Source organism: Melanerpes formicivorus, unplaced genomic scaffold (genome assembly GCF_026170545.1).
Source record: "Melanerpes formicivorus ecotype bairdi unplaced genomic scaffold, bMelFor1.0.p_v2 SCAF_25, whole genome shotgun sequence".
NCBI lineage: Eukaryota > Metazoa > Chordata > Aves > Piciformes > Picidae > Melanerpes > Melanerpes formicivorus.
In genome coordinates this window covers 1210872-1229499 of record NW_027142377.1, presented here as the reverse complement: position 1 = coordinate 1229499, position 18628 = coordinate 1210872, and the positions used below count along the sequence as shown (strand labels likewise).

At 54.2% G+C, this 18628-nt stretch overlaps 1 protein-coding gene across 1 annotated transcript in view; it reads right to left on the bottom strand.

Moving 5' to 3' along the window:
* The window catches only part of HNRNPLL (heterogeneous nuclear ribonucleoprotein L like), a 32961-nt gene extending 26062 nt beyond the window's left edge, over positions 1-6899 (bottom strand). Inside the window, exon 1 of the mRNA XM_068153044.1 lies at positions 6565-6899. Coding sequence (XP_068009145.1) covers positions 6565-6756 — 192 coding nt within the window. The 5' untranslated portion in view covers positions 6757-6899. The remainder of the gene's footprint in view (positions 1-6564) is intronic.
* Between the last annotated feature and the right edge of the window lie 11729 nt (positions 6900-18628).

Genomic DNA, 18628 nt, shown 5'->3' with positions numbered 1-18628 from the left:
TTATTTCTCACCCTTCTGCAGACACCTTATGCACACTCAGCTTTGCCCTCTCACAGCAGGCCTCTCTAATTGCTTTGATAAATGTGACACAAAAGGGGGGGGGGGGAAGGTGGGGACCCTAACAGGCTGCTTGTTAGATACATGTGTCCAAAACTTCATTAATGCCTAATGAGAATCACCAAATCACCCAGGTTGGAAAAGACCTCAGAGATCATCAAGTCCAACCTCTTACCTAATACCTAACACCTCCTGACAACCAAACCAGGGCTCCAAGAGCCACATCCAAGCCTTTCTTGAACACCTCCAGGGACAGGGACTCCACCACCACCCTGGGCAGCACATAGAATGGTCTGGGCCAGAAGGGACCTCCAAAGCTCATCCAGTCCAACCTCCCCACAGTCAGCAGGGACATCCCCAACTAGATCAGGCTCCCCAGGGCCTCATCAAGCCTCACCTTGAATATCTCCAGGGATGAGGCCTCAATGGATCATCCACTTCCAACCCCCTGCCATAGGCAGGGACACCTCACACTACAGCAGGTTGCTCACAGCCACAGCCAGCCTGGCCTCAAAAACCTCCAGGCAGGAGGCTTCCACCACCTCCCTGGGCAACCTGTGCCAGTCTCTCACCACCCTCATGGGCAAGAACTTCTTCCTGACAGCCAATCTCAATTTCCCCACTTCTAGTTTTGCTCCATTCCCCCCAGCCCTATCACTCCCTGACACCCTCAAAAGTCCCTCCCCAGCTTTCTTGGAGCCCCCTGCAGATACTGCAAGGCCACAAGGTCTCCTCAGAGCCTTCTCCTCTCCAGGCTGAACAGCCCCAACTCTCCCAGTCTGTCCCCACAGCAGAGGTTCTCCAACTCTCTGAGCATCTTTGTGGCCTCCTCTGGGCCCTCTCCAGCAGCTCCAGGTCCTTCTTGTGCTGGGGGCCCCAGAGCTGGAGGCAGTGCTGCAGGTGTGGTCTGAGCAGAGCAGAGGGGCAGAATCCCCTCCCTGTGCTGCTGCTCTCCCTGCTCTGGATGCAGCTCAGCACACAGCTGCCTGCTGGGCTGCCAGTGACCACTGCTGGCTCCTGGGCACTTTGTCACCTACTGACACCCCCGAGGCCTTCTCCTGCAGGCTGCTCTCCTGCCACTCCTCACCCAGCCTGGATTTGTGCTGGGGACTGCCCCAGTGGAGGACAATTCACAATTGCTCCACAATGGATTTCTAGGATGTATAAAGAGCACTGCAGACACAAAGAAGTTGCTGCAAAATAGGTCAGTATCTAGAGTCACTGCCATCTAACTGTTGTATAGCTGCCTGTGACAGATACCAAGTGACCCAGCTGAAGTGAGCTGCTTGCTATTTACCACAGAGCAAGAGCCCTGTACACAGGAAGTTGCAGCACAGCAGCCCTGCAGCTGCATGCTCCCATCCCTTCCTTACCTTGCAGCAGCTTCTACCTACATTTGTGCATGGAGAAACTGCATCTCTGAGAGGGATCTGATCAATGTTTATCAATAGCTGAGGGCTGGGGGTCAAGAGGGAGGGGGCAGGCTCTGCTCACTTGCACCCTGGGATAGGACAAGGAGCAATGGATGGAAACTGCAGCACAGGAGGTTCCACCTCAATATGAGGAGGAACTTCTTCCCTGTGAGGGTCCCAGAGCCCTGGAGCAGGCTGCCCAGAGAGGTTGTGGAGTCTCCTTCTCTGGAGCCTTTCCAGCCCTGTCTGGCTGTGTTCCTGTGTGACCTGTGCTGGATTCCATACTCCTGCTCTGGCAGGGGGGTTGGACTGGAAGATCTCCAGAGATCCCTACCAACCCCTAACATCCTGTGAGCCTGTGATCTCACTTCTGAGCTGTAAGAACACAGATAACAGATCTTCCTTGCCTCACAGAAATAGGTGAGAATAGTCACATCAGAGAGGCAGGTGGATGCTACATGAAATACAGCTTGGATAAACACAACATCTATCAATGAAACTGGAATTTAAGGGAGAGACCTGAAAAGCCCTCCAGAGATGACAGAATCACAGAAACATTCAAGTTGGAAGAGAGCCTCAGGAGCACCAAGCCCAACCCCTGACCCTGCTCTGCAAAGCTCACCCCTAAACCATAGCCCCAAGCACCACAGCCAAACCACCTTGAAACACCTCCAGGCTTGGGGACTCCACCACCTCCCTGTGCAGCTCAGCCCAGTGCCTGACCACTCTGGATGGGGAAAAATTCTTCCTCCTCTCCAGCCTGCCCCTGCCCTGCTGCAGCTTGAGGCTCTTCCCTCTTGTTCTGTCACTAATGACCTGGGAGAAGAGACCAGCACCAACCTCTCCACAAGGTCCTTTCAGGGAGCTGGAGAGAGCCATGAGGTCTGCCCTCAGCCTCCTCTGGTTCCCACTAACCATCCCCAGCTCCTTCAGTTGCTCCTCCTCAGATTTATTCTTCAAGTGCAGCTCTTAAGCCACAATCTCCCAGTGTCCTGACCCTCTGTGCACTGCAAATACTCCTCTGCCAAGGATTCAACACCACTCAACACTGTTTCTGATCATGGCTCTCCATGCTTCTTACACTTGAGATGAACCCTGAGGAAGAGGGCATCACGCTTCTCACACTTGAGAGGAAGAGAGGACACCTCTGTACTACAACTAAATGTTGGGCTTCCCCACCTGGATTTCATGTACACACTTCCAGGCACCCATTTGAAGACAAAAACCAAAACTCTTGAGGCTTGAAGGCCTTATTCACCTCAAGGAAACAAGAGCAGAGGAAGAGGAAAATGCCACAATCACAAGCATAGACTGGCAGGGATACCAACTCACATAGAATCACAGAACTGTCAGGGTTGGAAGGGACCTCAAGGATCAGCCAGCTCCAACCCCCTGCCATGGGCAGGGACACCTCACACTACAGCAGGTTGCTCACAGCCACAGCCAGCCTGGCCTGAAAAACCTCCAGGCAGGAGGCTTCCACCACCTCCCTGGGCAACCTGTGCCAGTCTCTCACCACCCTCATGGGCAAGAACTTCTTCCTGACAGCCAATCTCAATCTCCCCACTTCTACTTTTGCTCCATTCCCCCCAGTCCTATCACTCCCTGACACCCTCAAAAGTCCCTCCCCAGCTTTCTTGGAGCCCTCTTCAGATACTGCAAGGCCACAAGGTCTCCTGGGAGCCTTCTCCTCTCCAGACTGAATAGCCCCAACTCCCTCAGTCTGGCCTCATAGCAGAGCAGCTCCAGCCCTCTGCTCACCCTTGTAGCTCTTTTCTGGACACGCTCCAGCACCTCCAGATCCTTCCTGGAAGAGTCTTACAGGGAACAGCTTTTAGGCAAAGAGAGCACAGAGTCCATGAGAGTTCATCAAGAGCAAAAATAAACCACAACAGTGAGGCTACCAAACTTCCACCACTCTTTATACCACAGTCAGCTCACTTCCCATTTCTCCTTCTAATTCCCCATTCCCTATAGCTCCTCCTACTTCAGCTTCATCTGTTCTTTTCCTGCCCTCCTCTGAGCATCCCAGGATGCTAAAGACTTCCTCCCTCCTCTCAGCCTATCTTCATCTCTCTATGCCCTGAACCACAAGCAACTTTTATAAGCTGGAGAGAAATGGGATAAAATATGGCAGAGAGTAAAGAGGTTTCCTCCACATGTTTTTTGGAACACATTAGAAGACAATATAAAACAAACCTCACTTTAATCAGCAGTAATGAACAGATGCTGCCACTCTGCTGTTAAAAACTCAACCTCAAATTCCTAACAAATGCACTCAACCATTCATTTTTCACATCCCCACCTGATGCTTAAGGAACTACTTTGACCTCTGTCATCACAGAATCAACCAGGCTGGAAAAGACCTCAGAGATCATCAAGTCCAACCTAGTACCTAATACCTAACACCTCCTGGCAACCAAACCATGGCTCCAAGTGCCACATCCAAGCCTTCTGTGAACATCTCCAGGGATGGGGACTCCACCACCTCCCTGGGCAGCACATTCCCATGGCCAATTACTCTTTCTGGAAAGAACTTTCTCCTCACCTTGAGCCTAAACTTCCCTTGGTGCAGCTTGAGACTGTCCCCTTGTTCTGGTGCTGGTTGCCTGGGAGAAGAGACCAACCTCCACCTGGCTACAACCTCCCTTCAGGTAGTTGTAGACAGCAAGAAGGTCTCCTCTGAGCCTCCTCTTCTCCAGGCTAAGCAACCCCAGCCTCTCCTCACCTCTCACCTCTCTGGACACCTTTCAGCATCTCAACATCTTTCTTGAATTGAGGAGCCCAGAACTGATCCAGCACTCAAAGTGTGGCCTGACCAGTGCTGAGTACAGGGGCACAATGACTTCCCTGCTCCTGCTGGCCACACTGTTCCTGATGCAGGCCAGGATGCCCTTGGCCTGGTTGTTGCCATCTGGGCACACTGCTGGCTCATGTTCAGCTGCTGTCCACCAGTCCCCCAGGCCCCTTTCTGCCTGGCTACTCTCCAGCCACTCTCTCAAGGCAGCTTCTGTGAACAGAAGTGAACCTGGGCACACAGGCTTGCCAGTAAATCAGAAGTCAGCTACCACCCACCTCCTCCAGCCCTGACACAAGAAGCTGCCTAAAAACCCTCCTCCTCTTGACCTCCTACAGGTTGGTTTCAGGTTTGGGGCTTTTGGTTTTTTTCCACTCACTAGAGTCAGCAATTCCTGCAATTCAGAATGTCACCTTACAAATATAGCCCATGCCCTCCTTACCTATAGGGACAGGGCAGTGCACCCTGCACCTCAGCTGGGATAAACTGAGATACTGAGGCGAGCATGAAGCCAACAGAGAGCCAGAGACCAGAGTGAAAGGGAGGGGGAAAAAAAAAAGAGAATGAAATGGCTGATTTCATAAACACTGCAGCAAAGAGGAAAGGCAAGGAATTTGTTCCTACTTTTAGTGCTTCGTGATATCCAAGATCTCCAGAAAACTTAAACAACCATCTGCTGGAGCAAGTCCAGAGGAGAGCCACAAAGCTGAGCCACAGCCTGGAACATCTCTGCTATGAAGACAGCCTGAGGGAGGTGGGGGTGTTCAAGCCTGGAGAAGACAAGGCTCCAGGGGGACTTCAGAGCTGAAGGGATCCTGCAGGAAGGCTGCAGAGGGACTTTTCCTAAGGGGCTCTAGAGATACCCCAAGGGGGAATGGTTTGAAGATGAAGGAGAAGAGGGTTAGACTGGAGCTGAGGGAGAAGTTCTTCAGTAGAAGGGTGGTGAGACGCTGGAACAAGTTGCCCAGGGAGGTTGTGGCTGCCTCCTCCCTGGAGTTGTTTCAAGGCCAGACTGGATGAGGCCTTGAGCAGCCAAGTCCAGTTGAGAGGTGTCCCTGCCCATGACAGAGGGGGCTGGAGTAGATGAGCTCTGAGGTGCCTTCCAACCTGAGCCATTCTATGACTCCATGATTTCAGTCAGAAGCAGCCTTCCAGACAAAGCATAGTGCTAAACCTTGACTGTGCCAGAGATGATGTTCCTTCACAAGAAACTAGAGAGCTAAACCAGTTCTCTGCAGAGCTTTGATCCCATTTATGTGGGAACTTTTGTCCTGCTTTAGCAGGCACTCTCTCCATCAAGAGGTTTAACTGGTGGAAGGATGGTGACAGCAAAAGCTCTCTCACTGACTTATTCTAGTGCCAAGTGAGCTCATTTTCACAAACCATGAGACTAAGGCAGTCTAAATTCCAAGTTCTGCCGTTCCATCAATGCTTTCTTGATCTTGCTGTTTCAAGTGAGAAACAGAGGCATCACAAGGTTGCAGTCAGCTGGACAATCAGCTCAGAAAGGGAACAGCAGGCACAAAAGCATCATGAGTCCGAATGTACGGGTCGAGGACTATCTCCATACTTAAATGCTACAAACTCATGAAGCCCGAAAGGAGCTTAGCAAAAGAATTCAGTGAGCCAGCGCGGAGCTGTTCACGTGGGAGGGGGAAAAGTAGAAACACAGAAGGATTTTAAAAGGAGGTGATCACCTATGATCAGCTAGACACGGAGGTAAAACAGGGGGAAAGAAGCCCTCTGGCTCGCTCTCTTCTTCCCCCGCCCTGTCTCTATAGCTACGCTCAGCAGCAGGGCACGCAGGCAGCTGGCAGCGGCAGCATCCCAAAGGGCGCAGACCTGCCCAGGGATCGGGCACAGCGCGCAGCCCAAACCCGCCTCTGTCCCGCGGGCTGCAGGCTCAGCCCCCGCTCTCGCCAGGCAACGGCAGCGGGACCCGGCCGCGCACTCCGCTCCCGCCGGCGGCGGCAAGCAGGGAGAGAGCGGCAGGGCCAGCCCGGCTCCCGGCTCCCGGCCCGCTTTCCCGCCCTCCCACCGCGGCCGGGGAGCGTCGCACCCCCACCGGAAGCGCCTCCATGCCCGGGAACAGGGCCGGCGGGCTTCGTCCGAGGGAAGGCCGACGGCCGGCGCCGGCAGCCCCCGGGAAGCCCGCCCCTCGCCCCGCCATGGCCCGGCACACAGAGGCGGAGGGGAGTGGCCCAGGCCTCGCCCCGCGGCTCGCAGCCCCCTCCCCGCCGCCGGCGGCATCCCGACGGAAGGCGTCGTTCCCCCTCGCCGGCGGTCTCCGTCGCTCACCCCGCCCGAGAAGCCCCCTCCGCGCGGCTGTCCAGGCTTGTCCCGCCGGCTCTCGGTCTCCTCCGCGCCGCTGTACTCGATCTCGCCTTCCTCGGCGGCCGTGCTGGGCTTCAGCCGCTTGGCGTGGCTCTCGTAGGTCCCGTCCTCCTCCTCCTCCTCTTCGTACCGCTCTCCAGAGGACGGTGACGACATGGCCGCGTGAGAGAAGGAACCGAGCGGCCCGGCCCGGCTAGCGGTGAGGGAGAAGCGAAGGGGGAGCAGGAGCGCGGCCTGGCGCGGGCGAACCCGAGAGATGCTCCGCTCCCCGGGATCCCGCACACACCCCTCCCCGCGCCGGAGCAGGGCACGCCTCCTCGCCGGTCACTGGCACCACGATTGGCTCCGAGTCGGGGAGGGGGCGCAGACGGCGAGGCCATTGGCTAGCCTTCGTGCCCATCGCCTCCCGCCGGCGCGGCGATTGGCCAGTGAGAGCGCCTGTCACTGCGCCCTCCCTTAAGCTCCCGCCCTCAGCTCTCCCCTTCTTTGATGTCTGAGGGCTGGGGAACGGAGGGGCGGCCGCCGCCGGGGGCGCACGGTGACGAAGCTCTGAGGGCCCCGGCCCGGGAGCCTCCTCCTCGCTCAGCCGCCTCCCACCGCCTTTGTTTCTTTCCCGGCGCTGCCGCCTGCTGAAGGCGGCGGGGAGGCAGCGAGGCGCGGGCCTCGGAGCGGCGGCAGCAGGGCCGGTGTGTGCCGCTCCCGGCGCTGAGCTTCGCCAAGGTCACAGAGCACTCCTCCCTTAGCCGTGAGGCCGCCCCCGGGGCACGGCTCCACACCTGGCCCGTGCTCCTTACAGAACCACTGAATCAAGCAGGCTGGAAGGGACCCGCCAGAATTTTCACAGAGAGGCTGGCCACGGGGATGTGCTGCCCGGGGAGGTGGTGGAGTCCCCGTCCCGGGAGGTGCGTAAGAAGAGCCTGGATGAGGCACTCGGTGCCATGTCTGGTTGGTTAGGTAGGGTTGGGTGGTAGGTCGGACTTGCTCGCAGGTCTCTTCCAGCCTGGTTGATGCTGTGATTCTGTTCTGGTTTATCACGGATTTCTTTTTGGAGTAAACCTTCAGGGATCACTGCCCCTGGGCAGCCTGTTCCATTGCCTGACCACTCCTTTGGTAAAGGAACTTCTTCTAATACCTACTCTAAACCTTCCCTGATGGAGCTTGAGGTCATGTCCTCTCATTCTTGAGAGAAGAGGCTAACCCCCACCTTCAGGGAGTCACAGATTGCTCTGGGCTGGGAGGCAGCCTCCAAGGGCATCCTGTGCACCCCCCTGCACTCAGCAGGGACACCTCCAGCTAGAGCAGGCTGCACAGGGACACAGCCAGGCTCAGCTTCAATGGCTCCAGGCATGGGGCCTCAAGCCCAGCCCTGGGCAGCCTGGGCCAGTGTCTCACCACTCTCCTTGGGCACAACTCCCTCCTGAGGGCCAACCTCAAGCTACAACCTCCTTTCAGGCAGTGAGAAGGTCTCTCCTCAGCCTTCTCTTCTCCAGACTAAACAACCCCAGTTCACTCAGCCACCTCTCAAAGACTCATTCAGCATCTTTGTTGCCCTTCTCTGCGCACACAGAATCACAGAATTTTTTCAGCTGGAAAAGACCTTTAAGATAATCAAGTCAAACCATTACCTGCTCTACAATGAAGAAAAGGCCTTGGGGGTGCTGGGGGGTGAGAAGCTCAAGAGGAGCCAGCAGTGAGCACTTGAAGCCCAAAGAGCCAAGCAGAGCCTGGGCTGCAGCAAGAGAAGCACAGCCAGCATGGCCAGGGAGGGGATTCTCCTCTGCTCCACTCTGATTGATCACCACCTTCTGAGTGCAGCCTGCTAACCTATTTTTGACCCATCTTGCAGGCCACCTATTCAATCTGTGTTGTACCAGTTTATCCATCAGAAGGCTTCCTCATGGATGGAGGCACAGAAGTAAGACTTCCAACGTTACAGTTGTCCTGCAGGACTTTCTAGCTGGTTTAGCTGTTACTGTGGCTGCCAAATCCAGGTGGATGTGGAGTGGAACCCTGCTGAAGCAGGTCAGTGGAGATTTGGTATGGAACTGTGTGTGTAATTGGGTTTTTTCAGCCAAATAAGGGGGGAGGGAAGTAATCAGAAGACAGCCAAAACACATGTTATTGTTTTCCTCTGGTTTGGGGGAGGGGAAAACAAAACAAAAGAAAACAAAATCTCACATTTGGAAGTGATTTGCTATTTGCTGTTTATCCTGAAACCCAGTGGGAAAGGTTCTCCCCCAGGAAGTGATTCAGTTTCCCATTCTCTCTGCCATCATTTGAATGTGCATCTCTCAGGTAGTTCACAGCTACAAATACGTGCATCTGAGTTCACTTCTCCTGTTCTCCATCTGCTCTTTGTTTCTTGCTGGTGTCCCCAGCAGAAGAATGAGATAGAACCTCTGGAGCAAATCCAGAGGAGGGCCACAGGGATGATCAAGGGCTGGAGCAGTTCTGCTGTGAGGATAGGATGAGGGAGCTGGGGGGGTTCAGCCTGGAGAGGAGAAGACCACAGGGGGACCTTAGATCTACCTCCAGTACCTGATGGGATCCTGCAGGAAGGCTGCAGAGGGACTTTTGCTGAGGGTGTCTGGAGACAGGCCAAGGGGGAATGGTTTGGAGCTGAGGCAGAGCAGGGTCAGACTGGAGCTGAGGGAGAAGTTCTGCAGTATGAGACTCTGGCACAGGCTGCCCAGGGAGGCAATACCTCCCTGGAGGTGTTTAAGGTCAGACTGGATGAGGCCTTGAACAACCAAGTCTAGCTAAGAGGTGTCCCTGCCCATGGAAGGGAGGTTGGAGTGGATGAGCTCTGAGGACCCTTCCAAGCTGAGCCATTCTGCAATTCTATGATTTGTGGGGTTGTTTCAGTCTTTCTTATATGTGTAGCTAGTTTTCATTTTGAATTAACAATTCCTGGCAGTTTTGGGAACATCCAGCCTGGGTCTGAAGCTGCACATATCTCTGCTGTGGATTCAAAACAGTCAAGGAGGAACAATGCCATCTGTGAACACTGACACTTCCTTCTGGGGGCACTTCTTTCTAAATCTAGCCCAGATATTTCTGCCATGGACAGAAATGTTTGCTTGCCAGATGAAGCTTCTAGGCCATTAGCTTTATGTGCTGGGTGACTGAGATTTTAGCAGATAGATTTCTGCTGTACTGCTGCTGCAAAAAAAAATCCCCAACAACAGCCTGAGCAATTATGGAACATAGCAGAGTTCTACTCAGGAAATGACACTGAAATAATAGAATCATAGAATCAGCCAGGTTGGAAAAGACCTCAGAGATCAGCAAGTCCAACCTAGTACCTAATACCTAACACCTCCTGACAACCAAACCATGGCTCCAAGTGCCACATCCAAGCCTTTTGTGAACACCCCCAGGGATGGGGACTCCACCACCCCCCTGGGCAGCACATTCCAGTGGCCAATTATTCTTTCTGGGAAGAACTTTCTCCTCACCTCAAGCCTAAACTTCCCCTGGTTCAGGAAGATGTTCAGCTATGTTTTTATAGTGAAGTTGTGACCTTGAGGCTCTTCCACACTGATCTGCTGTGAACAGCCTCTACAGTGGTCATTCCTCCTCTCTGTGCTTATGAAAGGAGGGGAGGGACATGGAAACCTACCCCAGGTATACCTTTGCCACAGAGCATCTGACTCAGCAGAACAAGAGGGCACAGTCTCAAGCTGCAGCAGGGGAAGTTTGGAATGGAATGGAATGGAATGGAATGGAATGGAATGGAATGGAATGGAATGGAATGGAATGGAATGGAATAGAATAGAATGGAATAGAATAGAATAGAATAGAATAGAATAGAATAGAATAGAATAGAATAGAATAGAATAGAATAGAATAGAATAGACCAGGTTGGAAGAGACCTTTGAGATCATTGAGTCCAACCTATCATCCAACACCACCTAATCAACTAAACCATGGCACCAAGCACCCCATCCAGTCTCTTCCTAAACACCTCCAGTGATGAAGAAATTCTTCCTAACATCCAGCTAAGAGGTTGAGGTGAGGAGAAAGCTCTTCCCAGAAAGAGTGATTGGCCTCTGGAATGTGCTGCTCAGGGAGGTGGTGGAGTCCCCATCCCTGGAGGTGTTCCAAAAAGGCTTGGATGTGGCACTTGGAGCCATGGTTTGGTTGTCAGGAGGTGTTAGGTGTTAGGTAATAGTTTGGACTTGATGATCTCTGAGGCCTTTTCCAACCTGGCTGATTCCATGATTCTGTGCTTCTGATTCTGCTGGCTTGCTTGTCAGGCCTGCTGCTTTTCTATGAGCCAGAGTGATGAGAGGTGCCAGCACTGCCTGAAACAGTGCTTTGCAGACAGTGTTTCTTACCTGGAGCTGATAACCAGAGGCCCTGGTTCCAGCCCCCCACCCTCCCACCAGAAGAGCAGCTGAGTGTTCTTCGCTTTCAGCTGTGCAATCAAGTCCAACCACCTCCTATGCAATCAAGTCCAACCACATCAGTACCTAAAGAGCAGAACAATGACACAAAGGGGGAAAAAAAACCATCTCCCAAACCCAAGAGACATTTAAATCACCTCATTATGCAGACTTGGGAAGTACATCTTGTCACCAGCAGAGTTTTCTCCCCCTCTGGATTCCTGCCTTGTGTTTCAGATGTGCTTTACTCTAATTTCCATTGCATTAGGCTGTTAGCTGATTGTAGTCAGGAAGGTTTCTCACCTTGCAAACACATTTACACTTCCAGTGCTACTGACAGGTTATTGTGGGAATAAAAATGGGCCAAAGGTTGCAGTTTGCTTGGCCATCAGGGAGGAAATCATCAGCATGAGCTGATCCTGATGATCTTCCTAGTGTGATGTTAAGAAGACCACATCTGGAATGCTCTGTGCAGTTCTAGGCTCCCCCAGTTCAAGAGAGACAGGGAACTACTGGAGACCTTGGCAGGCTGGAGAGGGGAGCCCATGACAACCTCATGAGGTTCAACAAGGCCAAGGGCAAGGTCCTGCAGCTGGCTCAGGGCAATGCCAGGCACTGCTATAGCCTGGGCAGGGACTGGCTTGAGAGCAGCCCTGGAGAAAAGGCCTTGGGGGTGCTGGGGGATGAGAAGCTCAAGAGGAGCCAGCAGGGAGCACTTGCAGCCCAGAGAGCCAAGCAGAGCCTGGGCTGCAGCAAGAGAAGTGTGGCCAGCAGGGCCAGGGAGGGGATTCTCCCCCTCTGCCCCACTCTGCTCAGACCCCACCTGGAGCACTGTGTCCAGCTCTGGAGCCTCTCTTCCAGGAAGGATCTGGATGTGCTGGAAGGTGTCCAGAGCAGGGCCATGAGGGTGAGCAGAGGGCTGGAGCTGCTCTGCCATGGAGACAGACTGAGAGAGTTGGGGTTGTGCAGTCTGGAGAGGAGAAGGCTCCCAGGAGACCTTCTTGTGGCCTTGCAGGATCTGCAGGGGGCTCCAAGAAAGCTGGGGAGGGACTTTTGAGGGTGTCAGGGAGTGATAGGACTGGGGGGAATGGAGCAAAAGTAGAAGTGGGGAGATTCAGATTGGATGTCAGGAAGAAGTTCTTGCCCATGAGGGTGGTGAGACACTGGCACAGGTTGCCCAGGGAGGTGGTGGAAGCCTCCTGCCTGGAGGTTTTTGAGGCCAGGCTGGCTGTGGCTGTGAGCAACCTGCTGTAGTGTGAGGTGTCCCTGCCCATGGCAGGGGGGTTGGCACTGGCTGCTCCTTGAGGTCCCTTCCAACCCTGACAATTCCATGATTCTATGAGATGGTGAAGGATGGTGAAGGATGGTGAAGGGACTGGAGCACCTCTCTTCTGAGGAAAGACTGAGAGTTGTTTGGGGCTGTTTGGTCTGGAGAAGAGAAGGCTGAGAGGAGACCTTATCAATGTCTATGAATATCTGCAGGGTGGCTGCCAGGAGGATGGAGCCAGACTCTGCTCAGTGATGCTCAGTGATGCCCAGTGATGGAGTAAAGTCACAGGCTCACTGGATGTTAAGGGTTGGAAGGGACCTCCAGAGATCATCAAGTCCTCCCCCCTGCCAGATCAGGCCAGGCTGTACTTCTCTTCTACCAAGTCCACTTTCTACTTTCCAGCCACCAGCAGTTTCAGGACCTCCTGCATCACAGGCTGCTTTCTCTTGAATAGCCTTAAGCTGGCTCTTGAGTAGTTTCTGCTTGTTGTTTTTTTTTCCCCTCTTTTTATACTTTTTGCTTCCACAAAGGTGCTCCTGCAGTGATCATTTTGCTGATGCCATAGAATCACAGAATGGTTTGGTTTGGAAGGCACCTCCCAAGCTCATCCAGTCCAACCCCCTCTGCAGTCAGCAGGGACATCCTCCACTAGAGCAGGTTGCTCAGAGCCCTGTCCAGCCTCACCTTGAGTAGCAGCTTAAAATGTCAGTCAGAAACATGGTGTGCCTGCAGATGGAGGAGGGAGCCCTTAGTCCCCTGGAGAGGCTAAATTCAAAAGCAGCTGCATGACCAGAGAAAGGCAAAGCTGTCTCTCCCCCAGCATCAGAGCCTAGTCCCCAGCTCCCTTGGCTAGCATCAGAGCCTAGTCCCCAGCCCCCTTGGCTAGCATCAGAGCCTAGTCCCCAGCTCCCTTGGCTAGCATCAGAGCCTAGTCCCCAGCCCCCTTGGCTAGCATCAGAGCCCAGTCCCCAGCCCCCTTGGCTAGCATCAGAGCCCAGTCCCCAGCCCCCTTGGCTAGCATCAGAGCCTAGTCCCCAGCCCCCTTGGCTAGCACCAGAGCCTAGTCCCCAGCCCCCTTGGCTAGCATTAGAGCCTAGTCCCCAGCCCCCTTGGCTAGCATTAGAGCCTAGTCCCCAGCCCCCCTGGCTAGCATTAGAGCCTAGTCCCCAGCCCCCTTGGCTAGCATTAGAGCCTAGTCCCCAGCCCCCTTGGCTAGCATCAGAGCCTAGTCCCCAGCCCCCTTGGCTAGCATTAGAGCCTAGTCCCCAGCCCCCTTGGCTAGCATTAGAGCCTAGTCCCCAGCCCCCCTGGCTAGCATTAGAGCCTAGGCCCCAGCCCCCTCCCAAAGGAACTGGCAATGTCTCCAGTTCAAGGCAGCCCACACAGCAGCAGCAAGCTGCAGGAGCTCTGAGCTGTTATTTTAGCTCCCAAGGAAAGCAATTACTATAGCAACCAACACATTCAAGTGGCTCTTTGGCTGCTGCTGCTGAGACACAAACCACTTCCACACACAAAGGGGCATCTGAAAGGTGCCCTGCAAAGCCTTCTCCAGTAAGCTGGGGGCTTTGGAAGAGCTTTGGAGAGCGTGTGGGAAGTGGCTCCTGAGAAATGAGTGGCAGAGGAGCACAGCAAGCAATTGGCCCATGCCATGATCCTGAAATAACCTAACCAATGGTTCAGTCTGTTTGCCCCTGAAGAGGTGAAGCAAAGCAGCAAACAAAGAAGTGCTGGGAAGTACCCACCCTGACCCTCCAGGAGGAGGCCTAGAGGGGCTGGGGGGGGTCCTGACCAGAGAGAAGGAGGCCTAGAGGGGCTGGGGTGGGGGTGTCCTGATCATAGAGGAGGGGGGGGTCTGGGGGGGTCCTGAGCATAAAGGAGGAGCTAGAGGGGCTGGGAGAGGGGTCCTGATCATAGAGGAGGGGGTCTGGGGGGGATTCTGAGCATAAAGGAGAAGCTAGAGGGGCTGGGAGAGGGGTCCTGATCATGGAGGAGGGGGTCTGGGGAGGTCCTCAGCATAAAGGAGGAGCTAGAGGGGCTGGGAGAGGGGTCCTAATCATAGAGGAGGGGGTGTGGGGGGGCCCTCACCATAGAGAAGGGGCCCAGAGAGGGTCCAGGGCCCTACCACCCCAACCCCACTTTGTGCTCCCTCAGGCCCAGCCTCTGCCCCTGCTGATTTGATGCCTTCAGCCCCAGCCCAGCTCCCACTTTTGGCAGGGCTGCTGCCCCCTTCCACACCACCCCCCCCCGCACCCACAGGTACTTTGGGACCCCCCCATCTCCAGCCAAAGGATTAATGGGGAGGGGGCTTGGAGTCCCCTTGTCACCTGGAAGATACCTTCCATAAAGACATAATATAAGGGTGGGAGGGAGATTCCCCTTTCATTCAGTGGACTGAGGCAAACTCCCTGCAGGCTTTAGTGCCAGCCTCAGGTTTCCATGAAATTTGCTGGAAAAGGAGGATTTAATTAGAATCACAGAACTGTCAGGGCTGGAAGGGACCTCAAGGCTCAGCCAGTTCCAACCCCCCTGCCATGGGCAGGGACACCTCACACTACAGCAGGCTGTTCACAGCCACAGCCAGCCTGGCCTGAAAAACCTCCAGGCAGGAGGCTTCCACCACCTCCCTGGGCAACCTGTGCCAGTGTCTCACCACCCTCATGGGCAAGAACTTCTTCCTCACATCCAATCTGAAGCTATGAGGACAGACTGAGAGAGTTGGGATTGTTCAGCCTGGAGAGAAGGCTCCCAGGAGACCTTCTTTTGGCCTTGCAGTACCTGAAGGGGGCTTCAAGAAAGCTGGGGAGGGACTTTTGAGGGTGTCAGGGAGGGATAGGACTGGGGGGATGGAATCACAGGATCACCAAAGTTGGAAGACACCTCAAAGATTATCAAGTCCAAGCAAAACTAGAAGTGGGGAGATTGGATATTAGGATTCCCCACAGGGCAGATAAATCCAGGCCACCTCTCCAAGGACAGTGAGTGGCATTCCCACTCCTGCTCCATTACACAAGGCAGCTCTGTTGAAAATGAGGGTTCTGGGCCTGGGTAACTCAGAAGAGAGCTGGATCCTCTAAGTGAGCACAACACATCCCCTTCACAAACCTGAACCTGCCTTTGAAGGTCAAAACATCAGCTGAGTCCTAAAGTCATGCTCTGAGTCTGCAGTTAACTGAATGTGACTGTGAGCAACCTGCTGTAGTGTGAGGTGTCCCTGCCCATGGCAGGGGGGTTGGAGCTGGATGAGCCTTGAGGTCCCTTCCAACCCTGACAGCTCTGTGATTCTGTGAAAACCACAGCTGGGTTTGACATAAAAGACAAAATAGAGGAAGGAAAAGTAAGAATCAGATACAGTTGAAGGAAGGAAAAGTTACAGAAGGGCCTTAGGACCAACCAGGAAGGGTCTTGTGATAGCAGGCACTGCGTGACAGAGAGTTTTGGGTGACTGCAACCACTTTAGTCTGCTTTAGAGAAAAAAAACCCACCCAACTGAAAAAAAAAACCAGCAAAAGACAAAGGATCTAAAAGAAAATAAGAGGAGGATGTCAAATCTGAAGCCTTGCTTCTGCCCTGCAAAGCAGTTGCTGCCCTTCAGGCACCTGGAATTTCCAAGCTGCTGATCCCAGGGAAAGGAATTCTCATCCAATCTGAAGCTACCCATTTCTGGAGTGCCTGTCCTGTGAGGACAGCCTGAGGGAGTTGGGGCTGTGCTGTCTGGAGAGGAGAAGGCTCCCAGGAGACCTTCTTGTGGCCTTGCAGTATCTGAAGGGGGCTCCAAGAAAGCAGGGGAGGGACTTTGGAGGGTGTCAGGGAGTGATAGGACTGGGGGGAATGGAGCAAAACTAGAAGTGGGGAGATGCAGATTGGATGTGAGGAAGAAGTTCTTGCCCATGAGGGTGGTGAGACACTGGCACAGGTTGCCCAAGGAGGTGGTGGAAGCTTCCTGCCTGGAGGTTTTTCAGGCCAGGCTGGCTGTGGCTGTGAGCAACCTGCTGTAGTGTGAGGTGTCCCTGCCCATGGCAGGGGGGTTGGGACTGGATGCTCCTTGGGATCCCTTCCAGCCCTGACAGTTCTGTGATTCTAGTTTTGCTCCGTTCCCCCCAGTCCTATCACTCCCTGACACCCTCAAAAATCCCTCCCCAGCTTTCCTGTAGCCCCCTTCAGATACTGGAAGGCCAGCATGGCCTGTGATGGTTTAGAGGAGGTGGGGGCAGGTAGGCTGCCTGCATGGCATGCCCTGAGGGCTGTGCTGAAGCAGGGGCTGGGGGTTTGGGTGGCAGCAGGCTGCTGCAGCACCTTTTTTGGTGAAAGCGAGAGGCGGCATGGGGAAGCCAGCCTGCTGCCTGCCCAGCTCCTCCTGCAGGGCTGCAAGGCAGAGAAGTGAAACCACAGCCTTGAAGGTGTGCAGAGAACCTGCCTGAAGGCTCAGGGCTGTGGAAGTGCCGTGCTGTCAGCGCTCAGCATCTTCAGGGCTTGCGGCTGTGGTTTGTCTTCTGGGGAGAGCGAAGACCAAAACGCAAGGAGCTTGCACTTGCCTCTTGCTGCAAGCAAAACTCAGCCCCACAGCCAGCAAGGCCTCAGTCAATCTTGCTTTTAAAAACAGGAGTGACCTCAGAGACAGTTCTGTGGAGGGAGATTCATGTATTCACAGAGTGGGATGGTTTGGGTTGGAAGGAACCTTGAAGATTATCCATCTCCAACCCCCTGCCAGGGGCAGGGACACCTCCCACCAGCCCAGCTTGCTCAAGGCCTCATCCAGCCTGGCCATAACCTCCCTGAACAACCTGTGCCAGTGCCTCCCCACCCTCACTGTCAAGAATTTCTCCCTAATCTCCAGTCTCAGTCTGCCCTCCTCAAGCTTCCATCCATTCCTCCTTTTCCTACAAGGCCTTTCAAAGAGGCTGAACACAACTCACCTCCAGCTGGAGGTGTTCCTGCTGAGTGCAAGATGCCTCTTGAGGCTCCCTTCCAACTCACTACGATCTGTGAACCTGTAAAAATGCTTTGCCTGAGTCCTGAAGCTGCCACTGCTCCACTGCCCTCAGTGTTTCAGGCAAGATTCTGTCTTGCTCAAGCTAGTTTCCATTTGTGGTTCCTCTGTCAGCAGCTTGGAAACTGAGTGGATGATTCACGAGCAAATTCGTCTGCGGTGTCGCTTTTGCACCAGCACGACCTTGTGTGCCACTGGGGCTGAAGTGATGTTGTATCTGTGAAGGCAGCTGAGAAAGTGAAGGAAGTGTGCATGATGTTGTATCAGACAGAGAGTTGGATCTGGACCTTCTCAAGTGTGAGTCAGAGAAGCAAATCCAAATGGCTGCAATGAAACCCTTCCTTGCAGGGTTTGCAAAGCTTCCAGCTCTGGCAGCAGGGGCATCTGTTGTGGAGGGGGCTAAGGGCAGGGCACAACAGGAGAAACCAGTCTTTGGCCATGCCATACTTTGCAAGGGCCCTGAAGGCTGTGGAAGTGTAGTGGAAGTGGGGAGGAGGAGCTGCTGGTGGCAGTGCTCTGTCCCTCAGAATCACTGAGTACCTCTGGTTGGAAGAGAACTTCCAGAGCCTCTTGTCCGACCTGTGGCCCAGCACTGCAAGGTCAGCACTAAACCACAGAATTATAGCATGGTTTGGGTTGGAAGGGACCTTAGAGATCATCCAGATCCAACCTCCTGCCATGGGCAGGGACACCTCCTACTAGAGCAGTTTGCTCAAGGCTCCAGACAGCCTGGCTTTAAACACTTCCAGGCTTGGAGCCTCCACAACTCCTCTGGACCACCTCTTCCAGTGCCTCACCACCCTCAGGGGAAGAATTGCTTCCTGATGGTGATCTAAATCCAGCCTCTTCCATTCTGAGGCCATGACCCCTCATCCTGTCACTACATGGCTTTGTAAAGTCAAGACCCTCTCACACTCAGCTCCCATGTCCCTAAGTACCAGCTCCACACACCCATTAAAGGCCTCCTGGCATGGTGACTGCAGCACTGCCCTGGGCAGACCATTCCACTGTTTGGTCAACCTTTCAGTGAAGAAAGGTCCTGAGGCCCAGCCTGACCCTCAGCTGGCACAGCTTGGAAGCATTTCCTCTGCTCCTGTTGCTTGTCATAGAAGCACAGAATGAGCCAGATTAGAAAAGACCTCAGAGATCACCAGGTCCAACCTAATACCTAACACCTCCTGACAACCAAGCCATGGCTCCAAGTGCCACATCCAAGCCTTTTGTGAACACCTCCAGGGATGGGGACTCCAGCACCTCCCTGGGCAACACATGCCAATGGCCAATGACTCTTTCTGGGAAGAACTTTCTCCTCACCTCAAGCCTAAACTTCCCCCTGCACAGCTTGAGACTGTGTCCTCTTGTTCTGGTGCTGGTTGCCTGGGA